A 19954-nucleotide genomic window follows, 5' to 3' on the forward strand; every position below is an offset into this window, starting at 1 on the left:
CATCGCTTTCATAAATTGACTGCCAAAAAAACCTTTTAAACAGGACCTTGAGGACATGAGGGGATTCAAGAGTTGTCCATCAATGAAAGTTTAGGAAAAGGTTGGAGTTTGGAAGTTAGGCTTAGCAAATTTGCATCCTTTACGAACGTCCAGCTCTTGCTGTACATCCAGCAGGGTAAATAAATTGAAGAGTCTCTTGTAAAGCTATTCAAGGCTTCCTCCCGTGACTTGAACCCATTCTGACACAACGAGGGGACAAATTGCGTATCCACAGGCGGACGCTCTGTGTTGCTCCGCATGGCTGGGCAAGAATGTCATGACATTATCTTTAAAATGATGCCCCCGTTAGTTTCCCACCCTTTTCTCCCGGAATAGCCCGGTTGCACAGAAGCCAGTAATTGACCATTCAGGGACTCCGGGAGCTCCACTAATCAATCAGCAGTGCTAACGGAGAGCGAGCGAGAGGAAGGAAGCATTCCGAGTTCTGTATTGGCGGGATGGTGTGCATTGACGCAGTGGATCTGAAACAGAAGTCCACAATTTAGCTTCACGGTCGGCAGGATAATCTGCAATGGATTCTTACGACATATTAAAAAAAAAAGTCCAAATGGGGGAATTCATTGAAAAAGGTGGAAAACGGGTCCCTAAGATGTCCTGAGTTGTTTTCATCTTTTTTATATTCGATCCGGTTGAGAAACGTGGACGGATTACAATGAGACGGAGGATGTGAAAACGATAGCATGAGTCAGAATCAAAGCGACACGCTAATGGCAAACGATTGACCGAGGCGGGAATGCGCGAGCGTGCCCGACAGGAAGTGAGAGCGATGGCAGGCAGAGCACGTACGAGATCTCTGGAGGAATTACTGATGCGGCGCAAAGACGACTCTGTTGTCCCCCCTTTTTGCTACGTTTACGAGGCAAAGCAGAGGAACGGACGATGCTGCTGAGGCCAATAACTTTCGGCTCGGGCGGCCTGAGTGACGCACGTTGTTAATTTGTGTCTTAAATGTAATTGCTAGAACCCAGGAATGCAGATTTTCTGATCACAGAACACGCAACACAGGTCTGACGCTTTCTTGAATTCCGAAACGACCAGATAGAAATGCAAAATGGAGGAAGTGACATTAAATGATTGTGTGAAGTAACTTAAGACAAGAAAAAAAAAAAGAAATCCCACTCGGCCCCACAGCTGGTCAATAAACGGCGACGATAGTGGAGAATAACTCCTGGTCTCCTCACAAAAGGTGAACGGAATCATGCGCGACCATTCAAATGAACATAAATTTGCCTTAATGAGAAGAATGATATTTAGTCCTCGGCCACATGCTCTTTTTATTCCCGTGCGGAATCACTCCGGGACAGCTGTTTATCCTCCTCGCTCCACTGGTAATGAGACGGACCCTGGAGATGTATTAAGCCTCGGTCGCCGTTCTGCCGCATCAGCACATTTCAATGACCCCCCCCCCCTCGAAACCTCTCCCTGATCATACAATTATTTCCTCCATAATCGCGGAACCAATCTGCATCCCTTTCCCCTCCTGGCAGAGGTGGTCCAGCTGAGCCTGGCCGAGGAGCAACGGGTCAGCGTGTCGGCGGTGACGGTGGGCCTGAGCGCCGTGCTCACGTGCGCCATTCAGGGGACCCTGCGGCCACCCATCATCTGGAAGAGGAATGGCGTGGTTCTCAATTTCCTGGACTTGGAGGACATCAATGTGAGTTGGCGTTCCTGACGTTGTTTCGTTCTTGACCAAAATGGGATTACTACTACATTTTAGGGAGAAATATATTCTGATTTCAAAAGAAAAACAATACAGCATCTCCAACATATCAGAAAGCAAATTGAGGGAAACTATTTTCACTATTTCATCATTTTTAAAAATATTTTTCCTTTGTGGTTTAAATGTATTTCTTGAATTTTGTTAAATGTTTTTTTTTTAAATTATTGTGTGTTGCCATTTATCTAATGGAAGAAAATCGGATTCCCATTTCCCAGTACACGTTTCGAACACACGACAAAGTTAAATCCGAGTTGTTACGCGTATTAACAACTCGGGAAGCCAAGCGGACGTACGATGTGGCAAATTGCCACTCATTATCAAAGCAATGAATAATGTATTTTGATTTGAGTACTGCACAACTATTTGTATTTGCAGGGAAGTGGCAGCAACATGCTTAAGAGCGCAAAAAAAAAAACGTGAAATGAAAGGCTGGTCTGTTCGCTCCTCAAGATGATGACACAAAATGCTTCCGAGCGCCACAAAGAACAAATCTTTGATAACAAATTTGAATTTAATTATTTGAAACACGACGGTCGGCCACCCTCCAATGACGTCCTTACCCGCACAAAAGCCTTGATAGAAATAACGGGCCCGCTGTAATTTGCCGTGTAGTACATTTTGATGAAATAAAAGGCTAAGATCCCATTATTCCCGCTGCCATTTGGAATCCGCCATTTACATTTGCCGCACAATGCCAGCGAGTCTCGGTGAGCATTAGTCGCATTCCGACTGTCCTCTTTCCCTTTCTTTTCTTCGCCTTTTGTCACATTTGTGACACATCTTTCCAATCAGCTGACAGGAGAGAAGAAATGTTTGCGTTTCGGGCTAACGTGCGCCACAAGCTAACCGTCCAAACTTTGGTTGCCGTTGACGTAAATCTATATTTAAAAGATTGTTTCTTCTTGCTAACGGGCCGCCATTTTCTTTGACGTCTTTTCACGCTTTCAAGCGTGCTAATTGACAAGAAAGTGACATGTTCATCAATTCCTGCCCGTATTTAAAATGATCTAGAAATAAGACTTGACTTGAATGACTTCATTTTGTTCCAGCTAGCGTTGGCTCGCCATTGGACGCAATAAATGTCAATCATCCACAGTATGACTTTCTCGAGCCGTTTGTTCTTGTTTCCCCCCCCCCCCCCCCCATTGATATCATCTAGAGAATTGTTGACCGCCCTGAAGCGAATACGTGACAAAGACAGGTGGGAAATGCCACTTGGCGGGATGACAAAAAACGTAATACCTTAATCCGCCTTTAAGATGTGTGTCGCAGCCCCCCGGGCGCGCGCCGCCGCCACAAACAAGCGCCCCCATTCGTCAAGCTAATGGCTGTTATATTTTTAACCCTTGCAATTTGTCAGCACCAAGGATCAAATTCCCAAACGCCGGCTGGGCGTCCCGCGATCCCGCCGCCACCTCGCCGCGTTCTATCAAGCTGCCCGGAATTCTCCCGCCTGCCGGCCCCCCTGCGGTGGCGGCATCCCATTCTTCAGCCTCCCTCTCTTCATTTGCCGCCTGCTGTATGTGTGTTGAAGGACTTTGGGGATGACGGCTCGCTGTACATCACCAAGGTGACGACCATTCACATGGGAAACTACAGTTGCCATGCCTACGGGTACGAGGACCTCCACCAGACGCATGTGCTGCAGGTCAACGGTCAGTCGTGTTACCGTGTTTCTGTGCTTCATTTCTTTCTTTGCTTCCTTTCAATCCTTCTTTATTTGGCCCCATAGTTCCTGTATCCGCGGTCCGTTTCCTTCCCTCTTCCTCTCTTCTTGTATCCTTGCTCCCGAGTTTCCTTTCATCCTCTGTTCAGGGGTCACCAACGTTTGGGTGAGCGACTTCTTTCAGACTGATCAGTACAAAAGTGTGATACACACTTCTGCAATGACAAATTGGCTCCAATGACTTTTAATAACATGATTATGCTAATATTAAAGATTAATGGCATTCATTTATGAGGAGACTGATCATGTTCATGATTTCTCATGATACAGTAATAAAGAAACTGATGATTATCGTCAGGCAACACTATCTTTACAAATCTTTGCCAGCCGTCACAAATTTCAAACAATCATTTCCCCAATGTTCCTAGAAAATCACAATGTTCCATCACTGGTAAGCTATTTGAAGAACAGCTCCGCGGGCTACGTATGCGGTCCAAGGGGGCTACCAGTTGCCCACGGGCACCATGTTGGTGACCCCTGCCTGAAATTCTTAAACCCTTTATAGCTTTACTACTTGTTCCCTTGCATCCTTCCTCCCTCGTTTCCTTACTTAGGGCTGCATGGTACTGCCTCACTAGGCTGAATATTTCCAGCAGCATTTTGTCCCTGCATTGCAGTCAAAACCACATTGAGGTGGGGGAAAAAAAATAATAAAAAAAATTTTTTTTAAAAAGATTCTAAAAAGCTTGGCTTTTATAAGCGGCATAAAGAAAAAAGTTCAAAGTCAGATGAGCACACATTCAGGTCTTGAGGGGGCATAGATTACGTTGTTGGTGTCGTCCCAAAAGTGTTGTGGTCATTTTGGTTAGACTGTCTTCCACGCTTATGATCGTCGTTCATCCCTCCAGTAGACCTGCATAGATGCCAAAGCTATAAAAAAAAAAAAAAGGCAAGGAATTTGTCAGGCTCTGAGGTGCTTTTGCAAACTGGAGGTGTCATTCATCGTCTACATTCTCTCACAGCTTTCCTCCCCTCGGGCGCCGCCAAGTAGTCCAACATCTTTTTCATGCAGCAGCCGCAATAAAGCCGCCCCCGAGCGCTTGGCCGTGCAAATTCATTCCCCGCCGCCGTGAAAGTAATTCCGCGTCGCTGGTGGTCTTACTCGCCCCCCCCCCCCCCTCGCCTTATCGTCTTCTCTCTTGTTTGCCCGTTGCAGTCCCACCGGTGATTCTGGTGTACCCGGAGACGCAGGCCCAGGAGCCCGGCGTGTCGGCCAGCCTGCACTGCCGCGCCGACGGCATCCCCGATCCCAAGCTGGTGTGGCTGAAGAACGGCGTGGAGCTGCAGCCGCGCTCTGCCAAGCAGCTTTCTCTCAAAGGTAAGCGCAGGTTCCTTTTTGGGATTTCTTTTTCTTCTTATTTGGAAGGCAACACGAATCCACTATTGGATTTTTATGGCCAACTTTTTATTCATAAACCCTCAGGCCTTGTTCAGTTTTAACGACACTTTCAGCTTATTTTGGGCTTCTTTTACTGCGTAAAGTTTTTAACCATCATCAATCCTTGTCACATGTAAAACGTATCGATCTTATTAAGCCTTCAAATTGCACACAGTTTGCACAATTGATTGGTTCTAAAACATTCCAAATCATAACAGCACCACCCCTCCCCCCCCAAAAAAAGGACAATCCACACAGAACAGAATTACACAATTGCGTATTTAAATGAAAATGAACTTTCCACAACCAGTTCCGAGTCTAGCCCGCCGACGGCCCGAAGACGGCTGGGACAGCCTCCAGCACGCCCGCGACCCCTGTGAGAAGCGATAATGGATGGGCAAACATAACTTTCCCTAAAGTCTCTTTGTCATAATGTTCACCAATAATGCCAAATGCCATAGGTGAGCGAACAAGACCGGCATCAATTTGCTGGAACCTTTTAGGCAAAGGAAATTGGAAGCTAAACGGTGTAGTAACACATGTAGACAGACAATCAAACAATACCTACAATCAGATATTCTTAATCCTCTGCAAAAATTATTATTATTATTATTGGCTGCGTAAACTCGGGCTAGGATTTCAAGTTAGGGTTTCAAATTGAGGCTTCAAGACTCGATTATGGTTTCAAGACAGAGTGAGTGTTTTACTGTAAATTGCCATTTTCAAAGTGACAATTTATAGCCTGGGTCAGGATTTCATGACATGATTTGAAAGCTTGCGTTTCAAACAAGCGTTAGGGTTTTAAAAGTAGGGTTCTAAATTCAGATTTTGGTTGCCGTTTCATTCAGACTGCAAGCTTCCAAAGCCCGTTTGTGTTTATTTTGATTCTGTAAGGTCAGCGCGGTGCGCAGATAATTACATGTCCGTCAAAATAAACAGATCAATTAGTTCTCAGTCGCAGCCCCCCCAAAATCCCCGCAGGGTCCCTAAACAAATTGACACATGTCATCCTGAATTAAAAGCTCAATTGAATTCCCTCGCCACCGTATAGCTTGCAAATTAAGACTGAAAAACCCACTAATTTAATGAACGGTTAATTCAAAGCGTTGCCAGAAAAAAAAAAAAAAATGTAACTGCTTTGGATGTTATTAAAGCGCTTTTTCAGTGCGAATTATCGCATGCTGTTATCAGGATCATAAAAGAAAACATCGAGAAATGTCAACGGCAGCAATTAACGTAGAGGCTGCTCGACATTAATTACCAGGTGTCGATTGCTCACAATGACGTGAAAGCTTCTGGTTTTGACGTGATGCTGTTAGGTGAGACAAATGTGTTTGATTGATGACGCACAAGTCTGAAAGACTGAAACAATCTGGAAAAAAAAAAAAATTCAATTTTCATTCCAGACATGTCTAGCAAATGTCAGGTGACATTGCTAGTTTATTGATTGCGACTGTTAATAAGCCCTTTTATGATGCTTGTAAGAGCGGTGAAACTGTGATATTATTTGCTGCCGGTTATTATTTTGAAGCTTTGACTCTTACCAGGATGTATTGCGCCGATGTTGCCCTTGTGTTGCTGAGGAGACCGTGAGGGTTATTCCTTTGAGTTATTGTTAAAAGCTTGCTTGCTTTCTGTCTGGACGGACATTTGTTGATTCGGATGTACAAACGAAAACGAAAAATGTTTGGCTTTGCCCAGACGTTTAGCATACGGCTCAAATTTTGGTGGCAATCAGACAAAGAGTTTGTCCATGTCCGGTGTCTTTTCAGGCATGATTTGTTTTTCTTTGTGGGCCAAGGGCTGTTTCAGACAGAGGCAGGGTGGTGAGGGTGAGTGAGAAACGAGAGAGATGGTTCTAAGGGAGCTCACTCCAAAGAAAGGTGCAAAAGGGCCGTCTTTTGATGTTCCGGCCCGACACACCGCCATCATCATCATCAGCAAAGAGGTCGTCTGCGACGCCCCTGCTGTGTGGCGTCCGGTCATCGGAGCGCCACGTCGAAGGAGGATCAGAGCGCAGCTGTGTAATCACACGGCCTCTGATGATAACCTTCTCCAAACGCTAGCATGACGACGTCCAAATGACGCCAATGAAAATGAAAATGGTTTCGTCTATGACACCCAATCTGACATTGAAAGTGGTCCAATATTTTTCTGAGGCGGTAAATGCATTTTTTATTTTTATTTTTCTTCTCTGGTTCCCTTTCTCTTAGCTAACGGCAGCGAGCTGTTCATTGGCAGCGTCCGCTACGAGGACACTGGCGCCTACACCTGCATCGCCAAGAACGAGGTGGGCGTAGACGAGGACATCTCTTCGTTGTTTGTGGAAGATTCCGCCAAGAAGACGCGTAAGAAAAAATAAATAAACAAATCTAAGTAGCCTGATGAGAAAAGAATGTTGTTGTCTACGGTGAAGCCTTGCGATTTGCAGGAGTTTAAGACCAAACCTGTCACAAAAAACATACTTTTTATGACTCAACAGAACATTGGCGAGTTGTGAATTCATGAACGCGAGAGTTCGCCGTTACCTTTTTTTTTTATACCCATTCGACAAGCCAACTCAGATTAAAGTGGATGTCTTGCTTTTGTGTTTCAGTTGCAAACATTCTGTGGCGAGAGGAAGGTAAATACATCTCAACTCCTTTTGTATTCATATGATTAAGTTGGCATGCGGCGCACTTCTGTCGGGCTGGTGAATGCATATAAATTACAGTATGTGTTGTGTTGTCCACAAGAAACGCCAGCTCCCATCGCCCCCCCCCCCCCCCCCCCCACGCACACTGCCCGGGGTGCGTTTCATCAACTGCGGCTCGCACACAATCAGCCTTTTTCTTTTTTTTTTCTTCCTTTCCCTTTTCTTATATCGTACCTAGCGCTCACGGCTCCACTGTTGCGGAAGTCCGGTTGCTGTGTATGTTATAACCGGCAAAAACAACAACACTGCCAGCCTCGCCGCTTCCATACGAGACTCACTGCTGTTTATGGCACGCTACAATGTGTTTTACAGTGTGCCGGCACGGATGCTTTGTTCGCATTTATCAACGGAAGCGCAGCTTCCGCTGGGTGACTGTCAGTTTCGGGCTGTTAGGCAGCGTATGTTTGCCGTGTTGTTACAAATGTGACGTGTTGACAAGCTGGCAGGAGAGCATACGGCATTCCATCGACCGCACGTGTTTGAGATATTCCTCGTAAAGTTGAATTTTGGGGATATCAGCAATCATGTGCCACTTATAGAATTCAAATTCTTAAGACTTGGCTCATGCACGCTAACAGACGTCTCATCACCCCCCCGTCACTCTTTTCTCGCGAGAATTTTATGCTGAAGCAATTTTGTTCGGTGACTTAGCAAGAAGCGTCGGTGTTAATTAATTAACCTAATCCGACTGGCTTCATGTTCTCCGCATTGTTCTGCAGGTCTGAGCGTGGGCAACATGTTCTACGTGTTTTCCGACGAGGGCATCACTTTGCTGCAGCCCAGCCAGTGCGAGATCCGCCGGCAAATCAAGCGCACGGAGAGGATCGTCGCGACATATGTAATTTCTGTTTGATTTCTATCAAAGGTGGCAAAAGGACTGGCACTTGCTTCTTACTGCCTGTGAAAGTCGAAGGACCGATTTCAGTACCTGAAAAATATAGCTAAGTGCTGTAACGAAGTAAGCGTCCGTTCATTAATTCAACTACTGTATAAGCCGCAGTTTTCAATTTTGAAAGATGCAGAAAACTGCGGCTGATATACGGGTGCGGTTTATAGTCCGGAAAATACGGCACTCACTGCTGCCATTTTTTTCTCTTTTTTTTTTTAATCTACTACCCGTGATCTTGCACCTTGATTTGCTTTCCATATGTTCTGACAGGATTAGCTAATATTCAGGGTAATGTGTCACCAACCTCCCTTCATCTAGTCAGAGTGGGCTGCTCCCCAACACCTCCAAATTTAAATGGGATTATTCGTATCCTTTCGCATAGACTGTACACAGTCAATACTTGGGCGGGGGTAATCCACTGGGAAGCGGAACAATGGGCTTTAGGTGGTAAAAGTTGCTTGTTCCGTAAAGGGATTGGGCTTTTTACGGAGCCGCCTGTGATTGTATTAGAGATCAATAGAAACTCAATAAGCCGCGCATTAGCGAGTTCCTGCTGCAAACAGCACTCGCTGCACTTTAAAACGCTCTCCGAGCACTAGCCTCGTACGCGAGCGTGGTGCTTGTCAGCGGGCGGGGGGAATTGCAGACAACGGCAAGGATTCCAAAATTGCAGTTGGAAATGACAAAGAACATGGTTTGCTGAAAAGATTTTAAGAAAAAAAAAAAGGGTAAACTGTTACTTAAAAGATAAGAGGAATGGTAAAACATGAAGTGGTTATGAGAAGAGAAATGGTGAAACCATTACAGGAAGAATTTAGTCTTCTTGTTGTAACCTACAACTGCAAATTAAAAACAATCGTTAACACCTGCAGGACAGATAAATTGTAAGACTACGAGACGGGGAAACCAGCATGTCACGGGAATGTGTCATAAATCTAACTTGCGAATTCCGTTCCATTTTTTTTTTTGCACCCCCCCCCCCCACCCCGGCAGGAAGAGATGTGCCCCAAAGGCGAGGGTCCGTCCCCCCAGCGCTGCGTGTGGTCGTCGGCGGTCAATGTGCACGAGAAGTACGTCTACGTGAGCCAGCCCCTTCAGAGTCGACTCCTGGTGGTGGATATCCAAGCGCAGCGGGTGATGCAGGTGGGTCGCGGTAAACGCCCTCCTCCGACAATTGACTTCAAAGCTTCCCTGCAGCCTGGTTGCGTGTTGGGAAGTGCAAAAGGCCAAACTTGTGTGGAGAGCATTTCCCATCGTGACTTTAAATGCTACCCCAATTTTCTTTCCCTCATATTTCTTGACTAAAATTCACAAACATGACAAGTATGTTTTTGAAATGCGCAGTAATTCAAATGAATTGAAAATCTTGACTAAAGTTGCATTTCCAGTAAATATCCGCATGAAATATTTGAGTGTTTAATTTCTCAACAATTTGTACAAACATCAAATCTTTATGTGATATTTTGTGACGAGTGTTGAGGTGAAAAATGAATTTATTGCATTTTGGAATATGGTAACACACCAACAGTGGAAAAGAGTGAATGGCTATGACTACAATCCATTCAAAAGTATTTATTTTATTACATCTACGAACAAAATTCTACACAAAACATCCAACCATGAAAAAGCATCCAATATATATATATTTTTTGAGTATTAAAACTAAGGGGGTGTGTAAAAGTACATTTGGTCAAAATTCTCCACAAAACAAGTCAGAAGTGAAACATGAAGAATTAAGAGAATTTTATAATGTATTTGCATATATATTTAAATTATTTTTGTGTTTATCCGTTTGTGATGTTTTATTTAGAATTTTGTGGCCAAAAAAAAATCTTTGAATAAGTTTATTAATAAGGCCAGCATAGCAAAACATTTATGGGTAAAAAGTCAATTAAGTGTGTGGACACATAACAGGAGACTGTTTTATTTTTAATGAATGGAAAAAAAAAATCTTCATTGCCCTTTTCCTACATTATCACCATTTGGAATTTTGAAGCAAAAAGGACAAAAAATGAATCTATTTTTGCAAAAAACACACAAGCAGTGTGGGGTGTCCACAGCCCCCTGTGCAGCCATGCAGAAGCAGGTTAATGGATTGTGTTATTCCTGCTTGCTGACCCTTCATGTCTCCTCTCTCTTCTGCCTTTTTACTGCAATTCATTCTCTGTCGTCCTCCCCATGGGTCCATATCGGTCCATCACCGTCCCGACCAGCTGAGCACGTTTAGCACGTCTGTGTTGGCATGATGGGACATCTGCTGCCCCACAAAATCGATTCCGCCCAAATGTCAGGCAAAATGTTACATGGACGCCAGTGGAGCAATGGGTCAAGATTTTGCTAAAAGGCGCGGCAGAGGTTTTCTTGACCTTTGGTTAACGGCTCAACCAAAACATCAATTGTTAAGTACTCTGAGAGAGAGAGGGAGCAGACCTCAGCCAAAGCTCTCGTCTAAATCAGCATTTCACGGATATTTATATTTATATTATTACTATTGTTATATTTTTTCAGCAGTTTCTAGTTTTTTTATAGAGAAAAATGCTCATATTTAATGTAGTCTGAGATTTGACAGATACATGCTAGCAAATGTCTTTTGCATGTTGTGTTTACATCATTACCAATTATGCAATCTGGATCAGATCTGGATTAAACATTGACATTCCAGTTGCGGACCTTGCATATACAGTACGTCCCTGATTTGACTGATACAAATATTTTTTTAAATGATCATATTCATCATGGCGTATGGCTCAGATCTTAGAATCTACACGTCAGTATTAAAACCAGTCCTAGCTCATGGTCTTCGTTTTGCAGGCAGTCGCTACAGATCCGTTTCCCGTAAAGATGCTCTACGACAAGTCACATGATCAAGTGTGGGTGCTAACGTGGGGCGACATGGACCGGACACACCCAACGCTCCAGGTACGGCCCAACATTTGAAGAATTAAGCCCTCGACATCCGTTCCATTCGCTCACATGAAATTTGGTAGACATGTCTATCATGAGTAGAACCACAAAAAAAAAGGCTCAAGAAGCCACAAGAAAGGAAGTCTGCCTGATTTCTAGGGGTCCTTCAAAGAAATATTTCTTCTAAAGAGTCGGACCTACCAAATTTGAACCTCGTACACTTGAGAGGGGGTGGCTGACAAATGAAACTGCAGACGACAGCAGCGGTGAAGCCCATCCTCCAAGGTCCAGGGACATGCGGGAAAGGGGCCGAGGGGGACGCCGACGGTCTAAGTATAATCGTCACAAACATGTTTACGGCTGCGCTCGGTCCCGCCGGAGGCAAAGGTGCAATTAGAACGGTGGCAAGGCTTCGCGTTTACAGCCGGCTGCATGGTTACGACGCCTCGCTGAGGGGTGATTCCCCCGCACCCCCCCACCACCACCAAATTGATGACTCTTGTGAGGAGTTTTGCCGCTTTTTGTTTTTAGATCAACACGTTAACCCTACACTCACTTTTCTCATGCTTCTCTTTCCATTTTACATTTCTTTTAATCCTTGAGAAGTCCTCTAGAAGTCCATTTGGGTCCTTCCCAAAAATGGTGACTCCCAGTATATTCATTTGACACAGCCAAAATGGTTTGAAAACAAAGACGATTAAAAAGCTTAAAATGTTCCTCGGTTCTCTTGAGGGTTCTTTTGAGATCCGAATTTGGACCGGTCTGCCATCAGACTGCATAATGACATATTTTCATTGTTTACTTACGCACAGTTGTTGTTTAGAACTCAGCGCTTAGGGTCTCAAATGAGGCGTACAATTATTTGTTTGTTTGTTTTTTTACAACAAAACAATTCCTCTGCATGAAATTAAAGAAAAGCAGAGAGTGGCTTTGCATAACAATCACGCATCCGATTTTGTGAACATTTTAGCTTTTTCTTCCGGGGGACTGTTAAAAACAAAAATGACAGTTTTTTTTCCGGACGTTGTTATGTTTTGACAGAAAAGAGAGAGTTCTGGTGTGCTGATTCAAATCGTGACAATTCTAAAGAGGATTTTCATCTTTGGTTTTAGAGAAAAGAGAGACGCTCGCGACCAAGTTAAGTAGAGCTTAGAAGCAGGCACATCAACTTCTGCAGTACTGTCATTTGTTTTTATTTATTTATTTTTGCAAAGAGAAGATAGCAAAACAGTCAAGTTGAGAAGTAACTAGAGTGCTGGTATTTAAAAAAATAAATAAATATTTTCATCTATATTTGGCCAGTCGGATGTTTTAACAGAAAAGAGAGACAGTCAACATGTAAAGCGCAACTAGTAAGTCGGTCACATTTTAACCATCAACTTCTTGGAGTGTTGTTTGATTAAAAAAAAAAAATTCTATTTTAAATTGACCGTTGCCAAGAAGATTTTCCTCAGTTTGGATGCAAAGGCAAGGTGCTAGTCAGCGTGAATAGCAGCGAGCGATTCAGTCCCATTTTAACCATCAACTTCATTAGTGCAGTTTTAAAACAGGATTAGAGATGATTTCCATCTGTTCGGAGCCGCTCTGATGTTCGGAGGGAAACAAGAGACACGAGCGAGCGAGTCAGATGAAAGCCGGGGATGAAGTCGCAACAAAGGGAAGCGGGTGGAAAGAAGCTTAGCACACCTCGGCCTCGTGACAATATCCGGCGGAACCGTATTAACTCCCGCCATTGTATCCCGTCACCTCCTACGTTTTCTCAAGCGCTGCTGAGATTTTGTTGAAAAGAAAAAAAGGCAGGTAAGGGTGGGGGTGTTTTTTTTATTTATTTATTTTTATTATTTATCAGTTCCTTGGCAGATTTTTTTTTTTTGTTAGGAGCTAGCGCAGACAGAACGAAAGCCCTCCTGCTGGGCTACGACGAGATGCTGCAGTGTGCTTGATGCCTTGTTCTTATAAAAAAATAAAAAAGGCTCCGTGTCTGAATGCAGCAGTGGCAGGGTGGTCCAAAATCAAAACGATTTCATTTATGGGGGAAGTTTTGCAAAAAAAAAATAAACTGAAAACTAGGGCAATACTTATTATGGCTCAGATGTTTATTAACGGTGGGGAATTCATTTTTATAAATGCATTTTTTTAATAAAATGACTTCTATAATATTGTTATATACAGTAAAGAAATGGTTTTTTTATATATTGCTGTACTTCAATAAAATTATTGAAAAAGTGCCGACTCAGGTCAAGTGAAAGATGCCGCTTCTTTTGCGCGGCACGTTTTGAGACAAGCATCTCGGAATGAGACGCGTTATCGGGGGAAAGCGATGCGGGGGTCGCATTTCATGCGCCAGCGTCGCGGACCTTTACGATGTTTATCACCGCCAAGACAGACGAGGACGTCACCTCGGGGCGCCACTTGCTTATCGCGCAGGCAGTGATGAGGTGGACGGTTATGAAAGTACGTACATTCCATACAAGGAAGAAAACCAGGGACAGAGGAAGAGTGGATAATTAAGCTCTGTTTTTCGTTACAGGTATATGAAAGCTAAAACAAGTTTAAAAAAATAAATAATAATTATTTACACTTTTTTTTTTTAAATCAATTTCATCAATTTAGCTTATGAAGGCAATTTATGCAGTGCTAATGCTAACCCAGCTTCTGAAGAAAATTATATTTTTGATTTATTGACATTTTTCACGATTTGATATTGTATCTACACACCTTTTGCGACTGCCCTCAAACCACGGACATCTAGCGTTGAATAGATTACGGCACAATATATGAGGTTCTAAGTAACCGAGTATATTTTATGTGCATTTTCCCGTTCCCCCCCAGGTAATCCCTCAAGCCAGCGTGGGTGAAGTCCATCACGCCATCCGCACCTCCTTCCAGCGGGTCAGCGACTTCTTCATCCCGCCGACCAATCTCATCATCACTCACGTGAGGTAAAAGCCCAAAGTCCTCTGCATACAGTAAATGAGAAAGCTAATGACACGTATTAATCACCGCCAACCAGTCGTGGGGCAGGCCATTAACCTTCCATTGTGAACTCTGTCCACAAAGGTTCGCCTTCGTCTTCCTCCAGGACGAGCCGGCGGTGCACAAGGTGGACCTGGAGACCTTCCGGCGCGTCAAGACCATCAGCCTGAAAGACTACAGCTGTGTTCCGGCCAGCATGGCCTACACGCATCTCAGTGGCGTCTACTTCGTCCAGTGCCGGGGCAAAAAAGCCCAGCTCCTGGTGGACGCCGTGACGGACGCGGTGATGGGGCACAACCGTGATCTCACCGGCCGGGCTTTCGTGTCGCCTGACGGCCGCTACATCGTGACGCCCGGCGGCGGTGGCGCCCGGCTGACGGTGCAAACGGTCTCCTTCCGGGGAGAGATGCAACTCCGACAGGAAACGGAAGACCCCGTCACCGCCTCGGCCCTGGTCTTCCAGCCCTCCTTCGCCGCGTCCAACAGATACGTGGCGGTGGCTGCCTCGGACTCTACCGCGGACCTGCTCTTCACCGATCTGTCCTCGGGACACACCGAGGTGCTCCGAGGCCTCAAGGAGCCACTGGGCCCTCGGAGCTGGCCCTGGGGCGCGCCCTACCGGGTGGTGGTCTCCAGTGGCCCGTTCGGACAGTACCTGTTGACGCCGTCGGCCGAGTCCCTCTTCATTCTGAACGGCAAACAGAGAACGCCGCACTGCGAGGTGTCAGACGTCACGAGGGGCAACACGGTGGTCTGGGTCGGCGAGGTATGAGTAAAAAAAAAAAAAGGTATCAGTAGGACTTCATTCAAAATAAAGAGGCCCAGTATTTAATTACAGAGCGAGGAGGATTAAATGTGTTGGGTTTTAAATGTGTTTAAAAAAATTATTGTTGTGATAGTCCCGCTGGGAGAAAGTGTCAATGGTGTTCAGTGCGACACAATTGTACATGATTGCACTTCCTTTCCGTGTTATCACAGCAAGTTTAGGTACCTGACCAGGGGTTACCACACGACGAACTATGCACAATGCTCACTTTTTTAGAGTTAAAAAAAGCTTTCCGATTGTTTATTTATTTATTTTTTTTCTGTGTGTGTGTGTGTTGATCGTCTTCACCAGTGCTAATCACAAACCGTCCGTCAGTCAGTCAATGTCTGCATTTAGTGTCCGTGAGTCCTTTTAGATGCCCTATTATCTCCCACCCCGACACACCGTTCGGATACGTCACCTGATTATGCGTTTTCGGAAAAGACGTTAGCTCCTGCAGACCTTTGAAATTCCACTAAAGGCTGTGAGCATTTGTATGACGTTTTAGTGACGACGTCTAGCTAGCGAAGTTGCAAATCAACACATAATGGACTTGAAGCTTGATGAAAATCGTCGAGTAGACGATACATAAATCAAGTTAAGGAAATAGTACAATTTAGAGGTTAAACCAATTAGTCAATGAGTCAACAGAACGCGTTCACCTTTAAGTCAACTCATCGCTAATCAAATATTTTTTCCATTTAAGTCTAACAAATTGGAATTTCCAGATGATGGTCGCGGTTAGCCATGCTAGCTTAGTAACCCTAAAAGCTTCATACCAGTGGTGCGGAAGGGCTGGCAATGCGGAATGGGGACAGGCTAGTGGGTTTATGAGAGTTTTGTTCTGGGTCGTGTCAACGGAAATTGAATTTGCTCAAAATTCAGATCGCACCGTAGTCTATCATTAGCTAAAGCTAACGCAAGAGTAATGTCATCATTATTGGAAATATTGGCAAAAAAAGTTGTGATTAATAAATACAGAACAAGTAAATAAAAAAAAAAACAGTAAGGACGGCACTAAGTGAGCGTGCCATCTTGTGCCACATGACCGAATATGAGATGTGGCACGCAACTTCCTGGATATTTTCTCATATTCTTCTTCATTGCGGGTCGTTTGGAACCTCATTATCTACTGATCATCTGCAAGGTTTAAGGCTAGCAAATGAGCTTGCTTGGGTTTTACTCAGTCTTTGCGAGAGACTAACTAACTACAAATGCTCACAGCCTGCTTTTTTTTTTTTTATTACTTTCCGTGACTTATCAGCACGATATCATAGAAAATGCCGTTGTATTCACCACAAATTGGCAGTGACACGTAAACAGCAACTGACTCCAATTTGTGGCTCTCGTGGGTGATTTAGGCTCAGCTTAGTCTGAAGGGACAATTTCGGCAGCTGGAGGTCGCATATAGATCTATTGATTTACGAATCCCAATTCTGCATATGGATTAGAGACAGCTGTGAGACGCGCATGCAATCAAAATCGGTTGTCCCTATCCGCCAGATACCTCTCGGTGACCTTCATAGTCGTTTAACAGTTCGTGTTCATTAAAAAAAAAAAATTATAATAAGAACATTTGTTTGTTTTTAATCTCGTACGCGTCGCCACCGAGCTAGCTAGCCCAATTGTCTCAAATGTCAGAACGCGAACGGTTGGATCCGTGGGTCATACCTCCCCACGGTTGTTGTAGATAACGTGTTTAGCGCACATGACGAAAGTGACTGTATAGTTTTGTTTTGTTTTTTTATTTCTGTATGCATTTTGTGTGTTCTCTGGTTGACCAGGGCAATTGTTTTTGTAAGAAAAAAGTCAAATAAAACACGTATACCAAAAAAAAAAAAAAAAAAAATTAACGACTCACTTCATTCATGCGGGAGCTTGCTTAAAATTCGCGACAAGCTCCGTCCCTCGCAGGTCCTTGTTTGTCGAGTCGTGAACTTTGCTTCAACTTCAACTCCAGGGCATAAAAAGTTGCATGAGACTCGATGACATGAAGGTGTTTCCACAGGCGACTGGCAAGTAAGCGGCGTGTCATCACATCACACAAGCGCGCACACAACAAAGCTTCGTTGTAATATGCCCCCGCGACTAAACCAAACTTTTTCACGCAATCGCACATTTTAAACGTGCGACATTTCACTTCCTTCAATTTTCTTCCTGTATGACTGGCAATTAATGGTAGCCTAGGTTTTTTTGTTTTCCACCGTTTGTCAAACTTCCAATCTATCGGTTTCCAAATCATACCACATCATGCCTCAAATATCTAGCTACCGTCGTCTAAAGCATGCCACTCCATGGGTCCATTTTTCATCCACTTTTGCTTTTCCAAAGCATACCACATCATGACTATGAACCTTTTGAATTCATTCAATCTCTTGCACTTATCCGAGGTTGGGTCGCAGGAGCAGCAGTTTAAGCAGGACTTCTCTCTCCTCGGCCACTTCATCCAGCTCTTCCTGGGGGATCCCGAGGAGTTCCCAAGTCATAGTCTCTCAACACGCAACCATTTGCGCTCACAAACACACTTGGAGGCAATTCGGGGGGTCCAAACAACTTGCCATGCAGGTTTTTGGAAAGCAGGAGGAAACCGGAGTACCCGGAGAAAACCCACCCCGGCATGGAGAGAACATGCAAACTCCAAACGAGTTTCAAACAACTATTCATCCATCTTCTCAAAAATCAAAGCATCGTTTGTGAAACATCAATCCATCAGCCATCTTTCATATCTACCATCAATCTACTCATCCGCCCAGTCAACATCCTTCAAGGATTCTCGTTTTGCAAAGCAGACCACATTGTTGAACATCAATTGACTTTGAATTCCAAAAATAGAAGGAATTCTCCATGCGTGCGTACAAATTCCTGATGCTGTTGCGAGCGGGCGTCAAGTCAACATGTCGGAAGAGTGACAACGCAATTCCAGTCGCTGAAAAAAAAAAAAAAATCGATGACAAGGTGTTGAACATGGCGGGTGCAAAAAGTGCATCCGTAGCAGGTGAACAATCATCACCTCTGCCATCCCGCAACGGGGCATAACGACATTTCCACCTTTTGTTGAGACGGGCGCCTAATTGACCTTGTAGCAATTAGCGGCGCCACAGTTCAGCCGTCGTTTGCTTTCTTGCAGGTGCGTGGCAGCTGTCGCCCACGGCTAACACGTTAATGCGCTCAGCCTCATCAACGCGCCGAGGCTCTGCCACGCTTTGCTGTTCGCGGAAAAGCAGACGTCACAGAACAAAGTACCGTAGATAATTGGACCTACGGTATCAAAAGCAACTTTTGTTTGAAACCCGATCCCTTATTGTAAACCCGAGTACACGAAAAGCAGCTCTCACGGGTGAAGAAAAAGACAAAGACGAAGGAGACGCTACCGTTTGCGCTCAGCTAAGTCGTGTCGGAGTACAAAGGCCAGCGCCACCCAAGTCCACTATTACGATAGAAAGGGTCAATATAAAAGTAGTGCTTGTGTGCATCAACGACCTTGCTGACAACAATCAATACCGTCGGCAAATAAGAATTTCAAGCATGGGTTGAAGTTAGAAGCAAGGAGTAGCGTTTTCATTTTAGCGTTTCAAGCCTTGTCCCGCTTTTCCAGCATTCCCGCTTCGATTCCGGCTTTGAGTCTCCTGCCGAGGGCACAATATTGCACACGCTCCGCTCCGTGCGTGCAAACCTGAGGGGGGAGCGTGAGGGGATGGAAAAAAATCCACTTTTTGCAATTCTTGCATTCTCATTACACCAGACAAACTTTCCACGCCCAAAAGATCCTATTCTCAAAATCAACCCGAATAACTCGGCCACACTGAAAAAGTCGGATTACATCCAAACTATTTTCGTCCATTCCGAGACGTCCTCCCGACGGCGTTAGCATTTCTAGACGCGTAAATGGCAATTAATAATTCCGTTTGGCGCTCGAGTAGTCGCAATTTGACAGAGCTTTAAAAAGAAGAAAAGCAATCATGGCAGGATTGCAGTTTGTTTTCATTGCTCTGAATGTTATTTTAGGGTTCTCCGGTAGTCACGAATCTCAATCTGTAGGTTTATTAAACATAAATAAATAAATTTAAAAAAAAGATCAAATATTAAAAGTTCTTCGCAAATGTCCATCTTCACATTATTTAAAAAATAATTTAAATCAAACAAATCTAATAAAGTTCACAAAGGAATGCAGGAATCATTGCAGAATTTCTGGTCATTTTTCAGAATTAATAATTAACAAAAGTGTTCTTCAAGGGTTCTCTCTGGCGCTTTCTTAACAGATCTTCAAACTTACAAGGACCGCTATGCTGCATTTGCAGCGTAAGCCTCAACGTTTCTAATGCCTTCAAATAAACTAGAAAAAAAAAAAGGAAAACACACAACAAAGTGGCCGTGACTCCGCCATCATCATCCTCATCATGCTGAACTCTTCATCTTCAGGACACTTGCGAGAATGTTGAAAGTGTGGCCAGCAGGCCTTGAGAGCGAAGCAAAAAGCATAATTCAGCAGCGAGAGAGTGAGAGAGAGAGCGAATTCTTCTCCAGGCCGCATTTCAAAAAGCTCTGAAATGAAAGGCCGTGGCGGTGGACGGAGGGCAGGACAACAACTGCGACAAGACAAGGTAGGGATGCCTCACGCATGTCAGATGCAGCAAAGCAGCCCCAGAGCAGGCCGAGCTTCCTCACACGAGGCACTGAACAAAGTCCAACAACGTGCCAGCAAAGCATAAAGGACGCTTCACGGGCTTTTATTTTTATGGGTGATGCTCTAGTTTGTCTTTTGTTTACTGGCCATTGATTTTTTGGTTTTTACGGCATCAAA

At 44.4% G+C, this 19954-nt stretch overlaps 1 protein-coding gene and 1 long non-coding RNA gene across 2 annotated transcripts in view; one reads left to right on the forward strand and one right to left on the reverse strand.

Annotated features, from left to right (window-relative positions):
* Nucleotides 1–16980, forward strand: part of fstl4 (follistatin-like 4) — a 70994-nt gene extending 54014 nt beyond the window's left edge. Inside the window, exons 7-16 of the mRNA XM_088279979.1 lie at nt 1548–1714; nt 3315–3435; nt 4663–4824; nt 7098–7232; nt 7481–7507; nt 8299–8417; nt 9462–9611; nt 11280–11387; nt 14205–14314; nt 14433–16980. Coding sequence (XP_088136105.1) covers nt 1548–1714; nt 3315–3435; nt 4663–4824; nt 7098–7232; nt 7481–7507; nt 8299–8417; nt 9462–9611; nt 11280–11387; nt 14205–14314; nt 14433–15120 — 1787 coding nt within the window. The 3' untranslated portion in view covers nt 15121–16980. The remainder of the gene's footprint in view (nt 1–1547; nt 1715–3314; nt 3436–4662; nt 4825–7097; nt 7233–7480; nt 7508–8298; nt 8418–9461; nt 9612–11279; nt 11388–14204; nt 14315–14432) is intronic.
* Nucleotides 1–19954, reverse strand: part of LOC148320527 (uncharacterized) — a 99042-nt gene that overhangs the window by 57541 nt on the left and 21547 nt on the right. The window lies entirely within an intron of this gene.

The sequence above is a fragment of the Idiotropiscis lumnitzeri genome, chromosome 17 (genome assembly GCF_059441095.1).
Source record: "Idiotropiscis lumnitzeri isolate Australia: NSW breed Sydney's pygmy pipehorse chromosome 17, RoL_Ilum_1.0, whole genome shotgun sequence".
NCBI lineage: Eukaryota > Metazoa > Chordata > Actinopteri > Syngnathiformes > Syngnathidae > Idiotropiscis > Idiotropiscis lumnitzeri.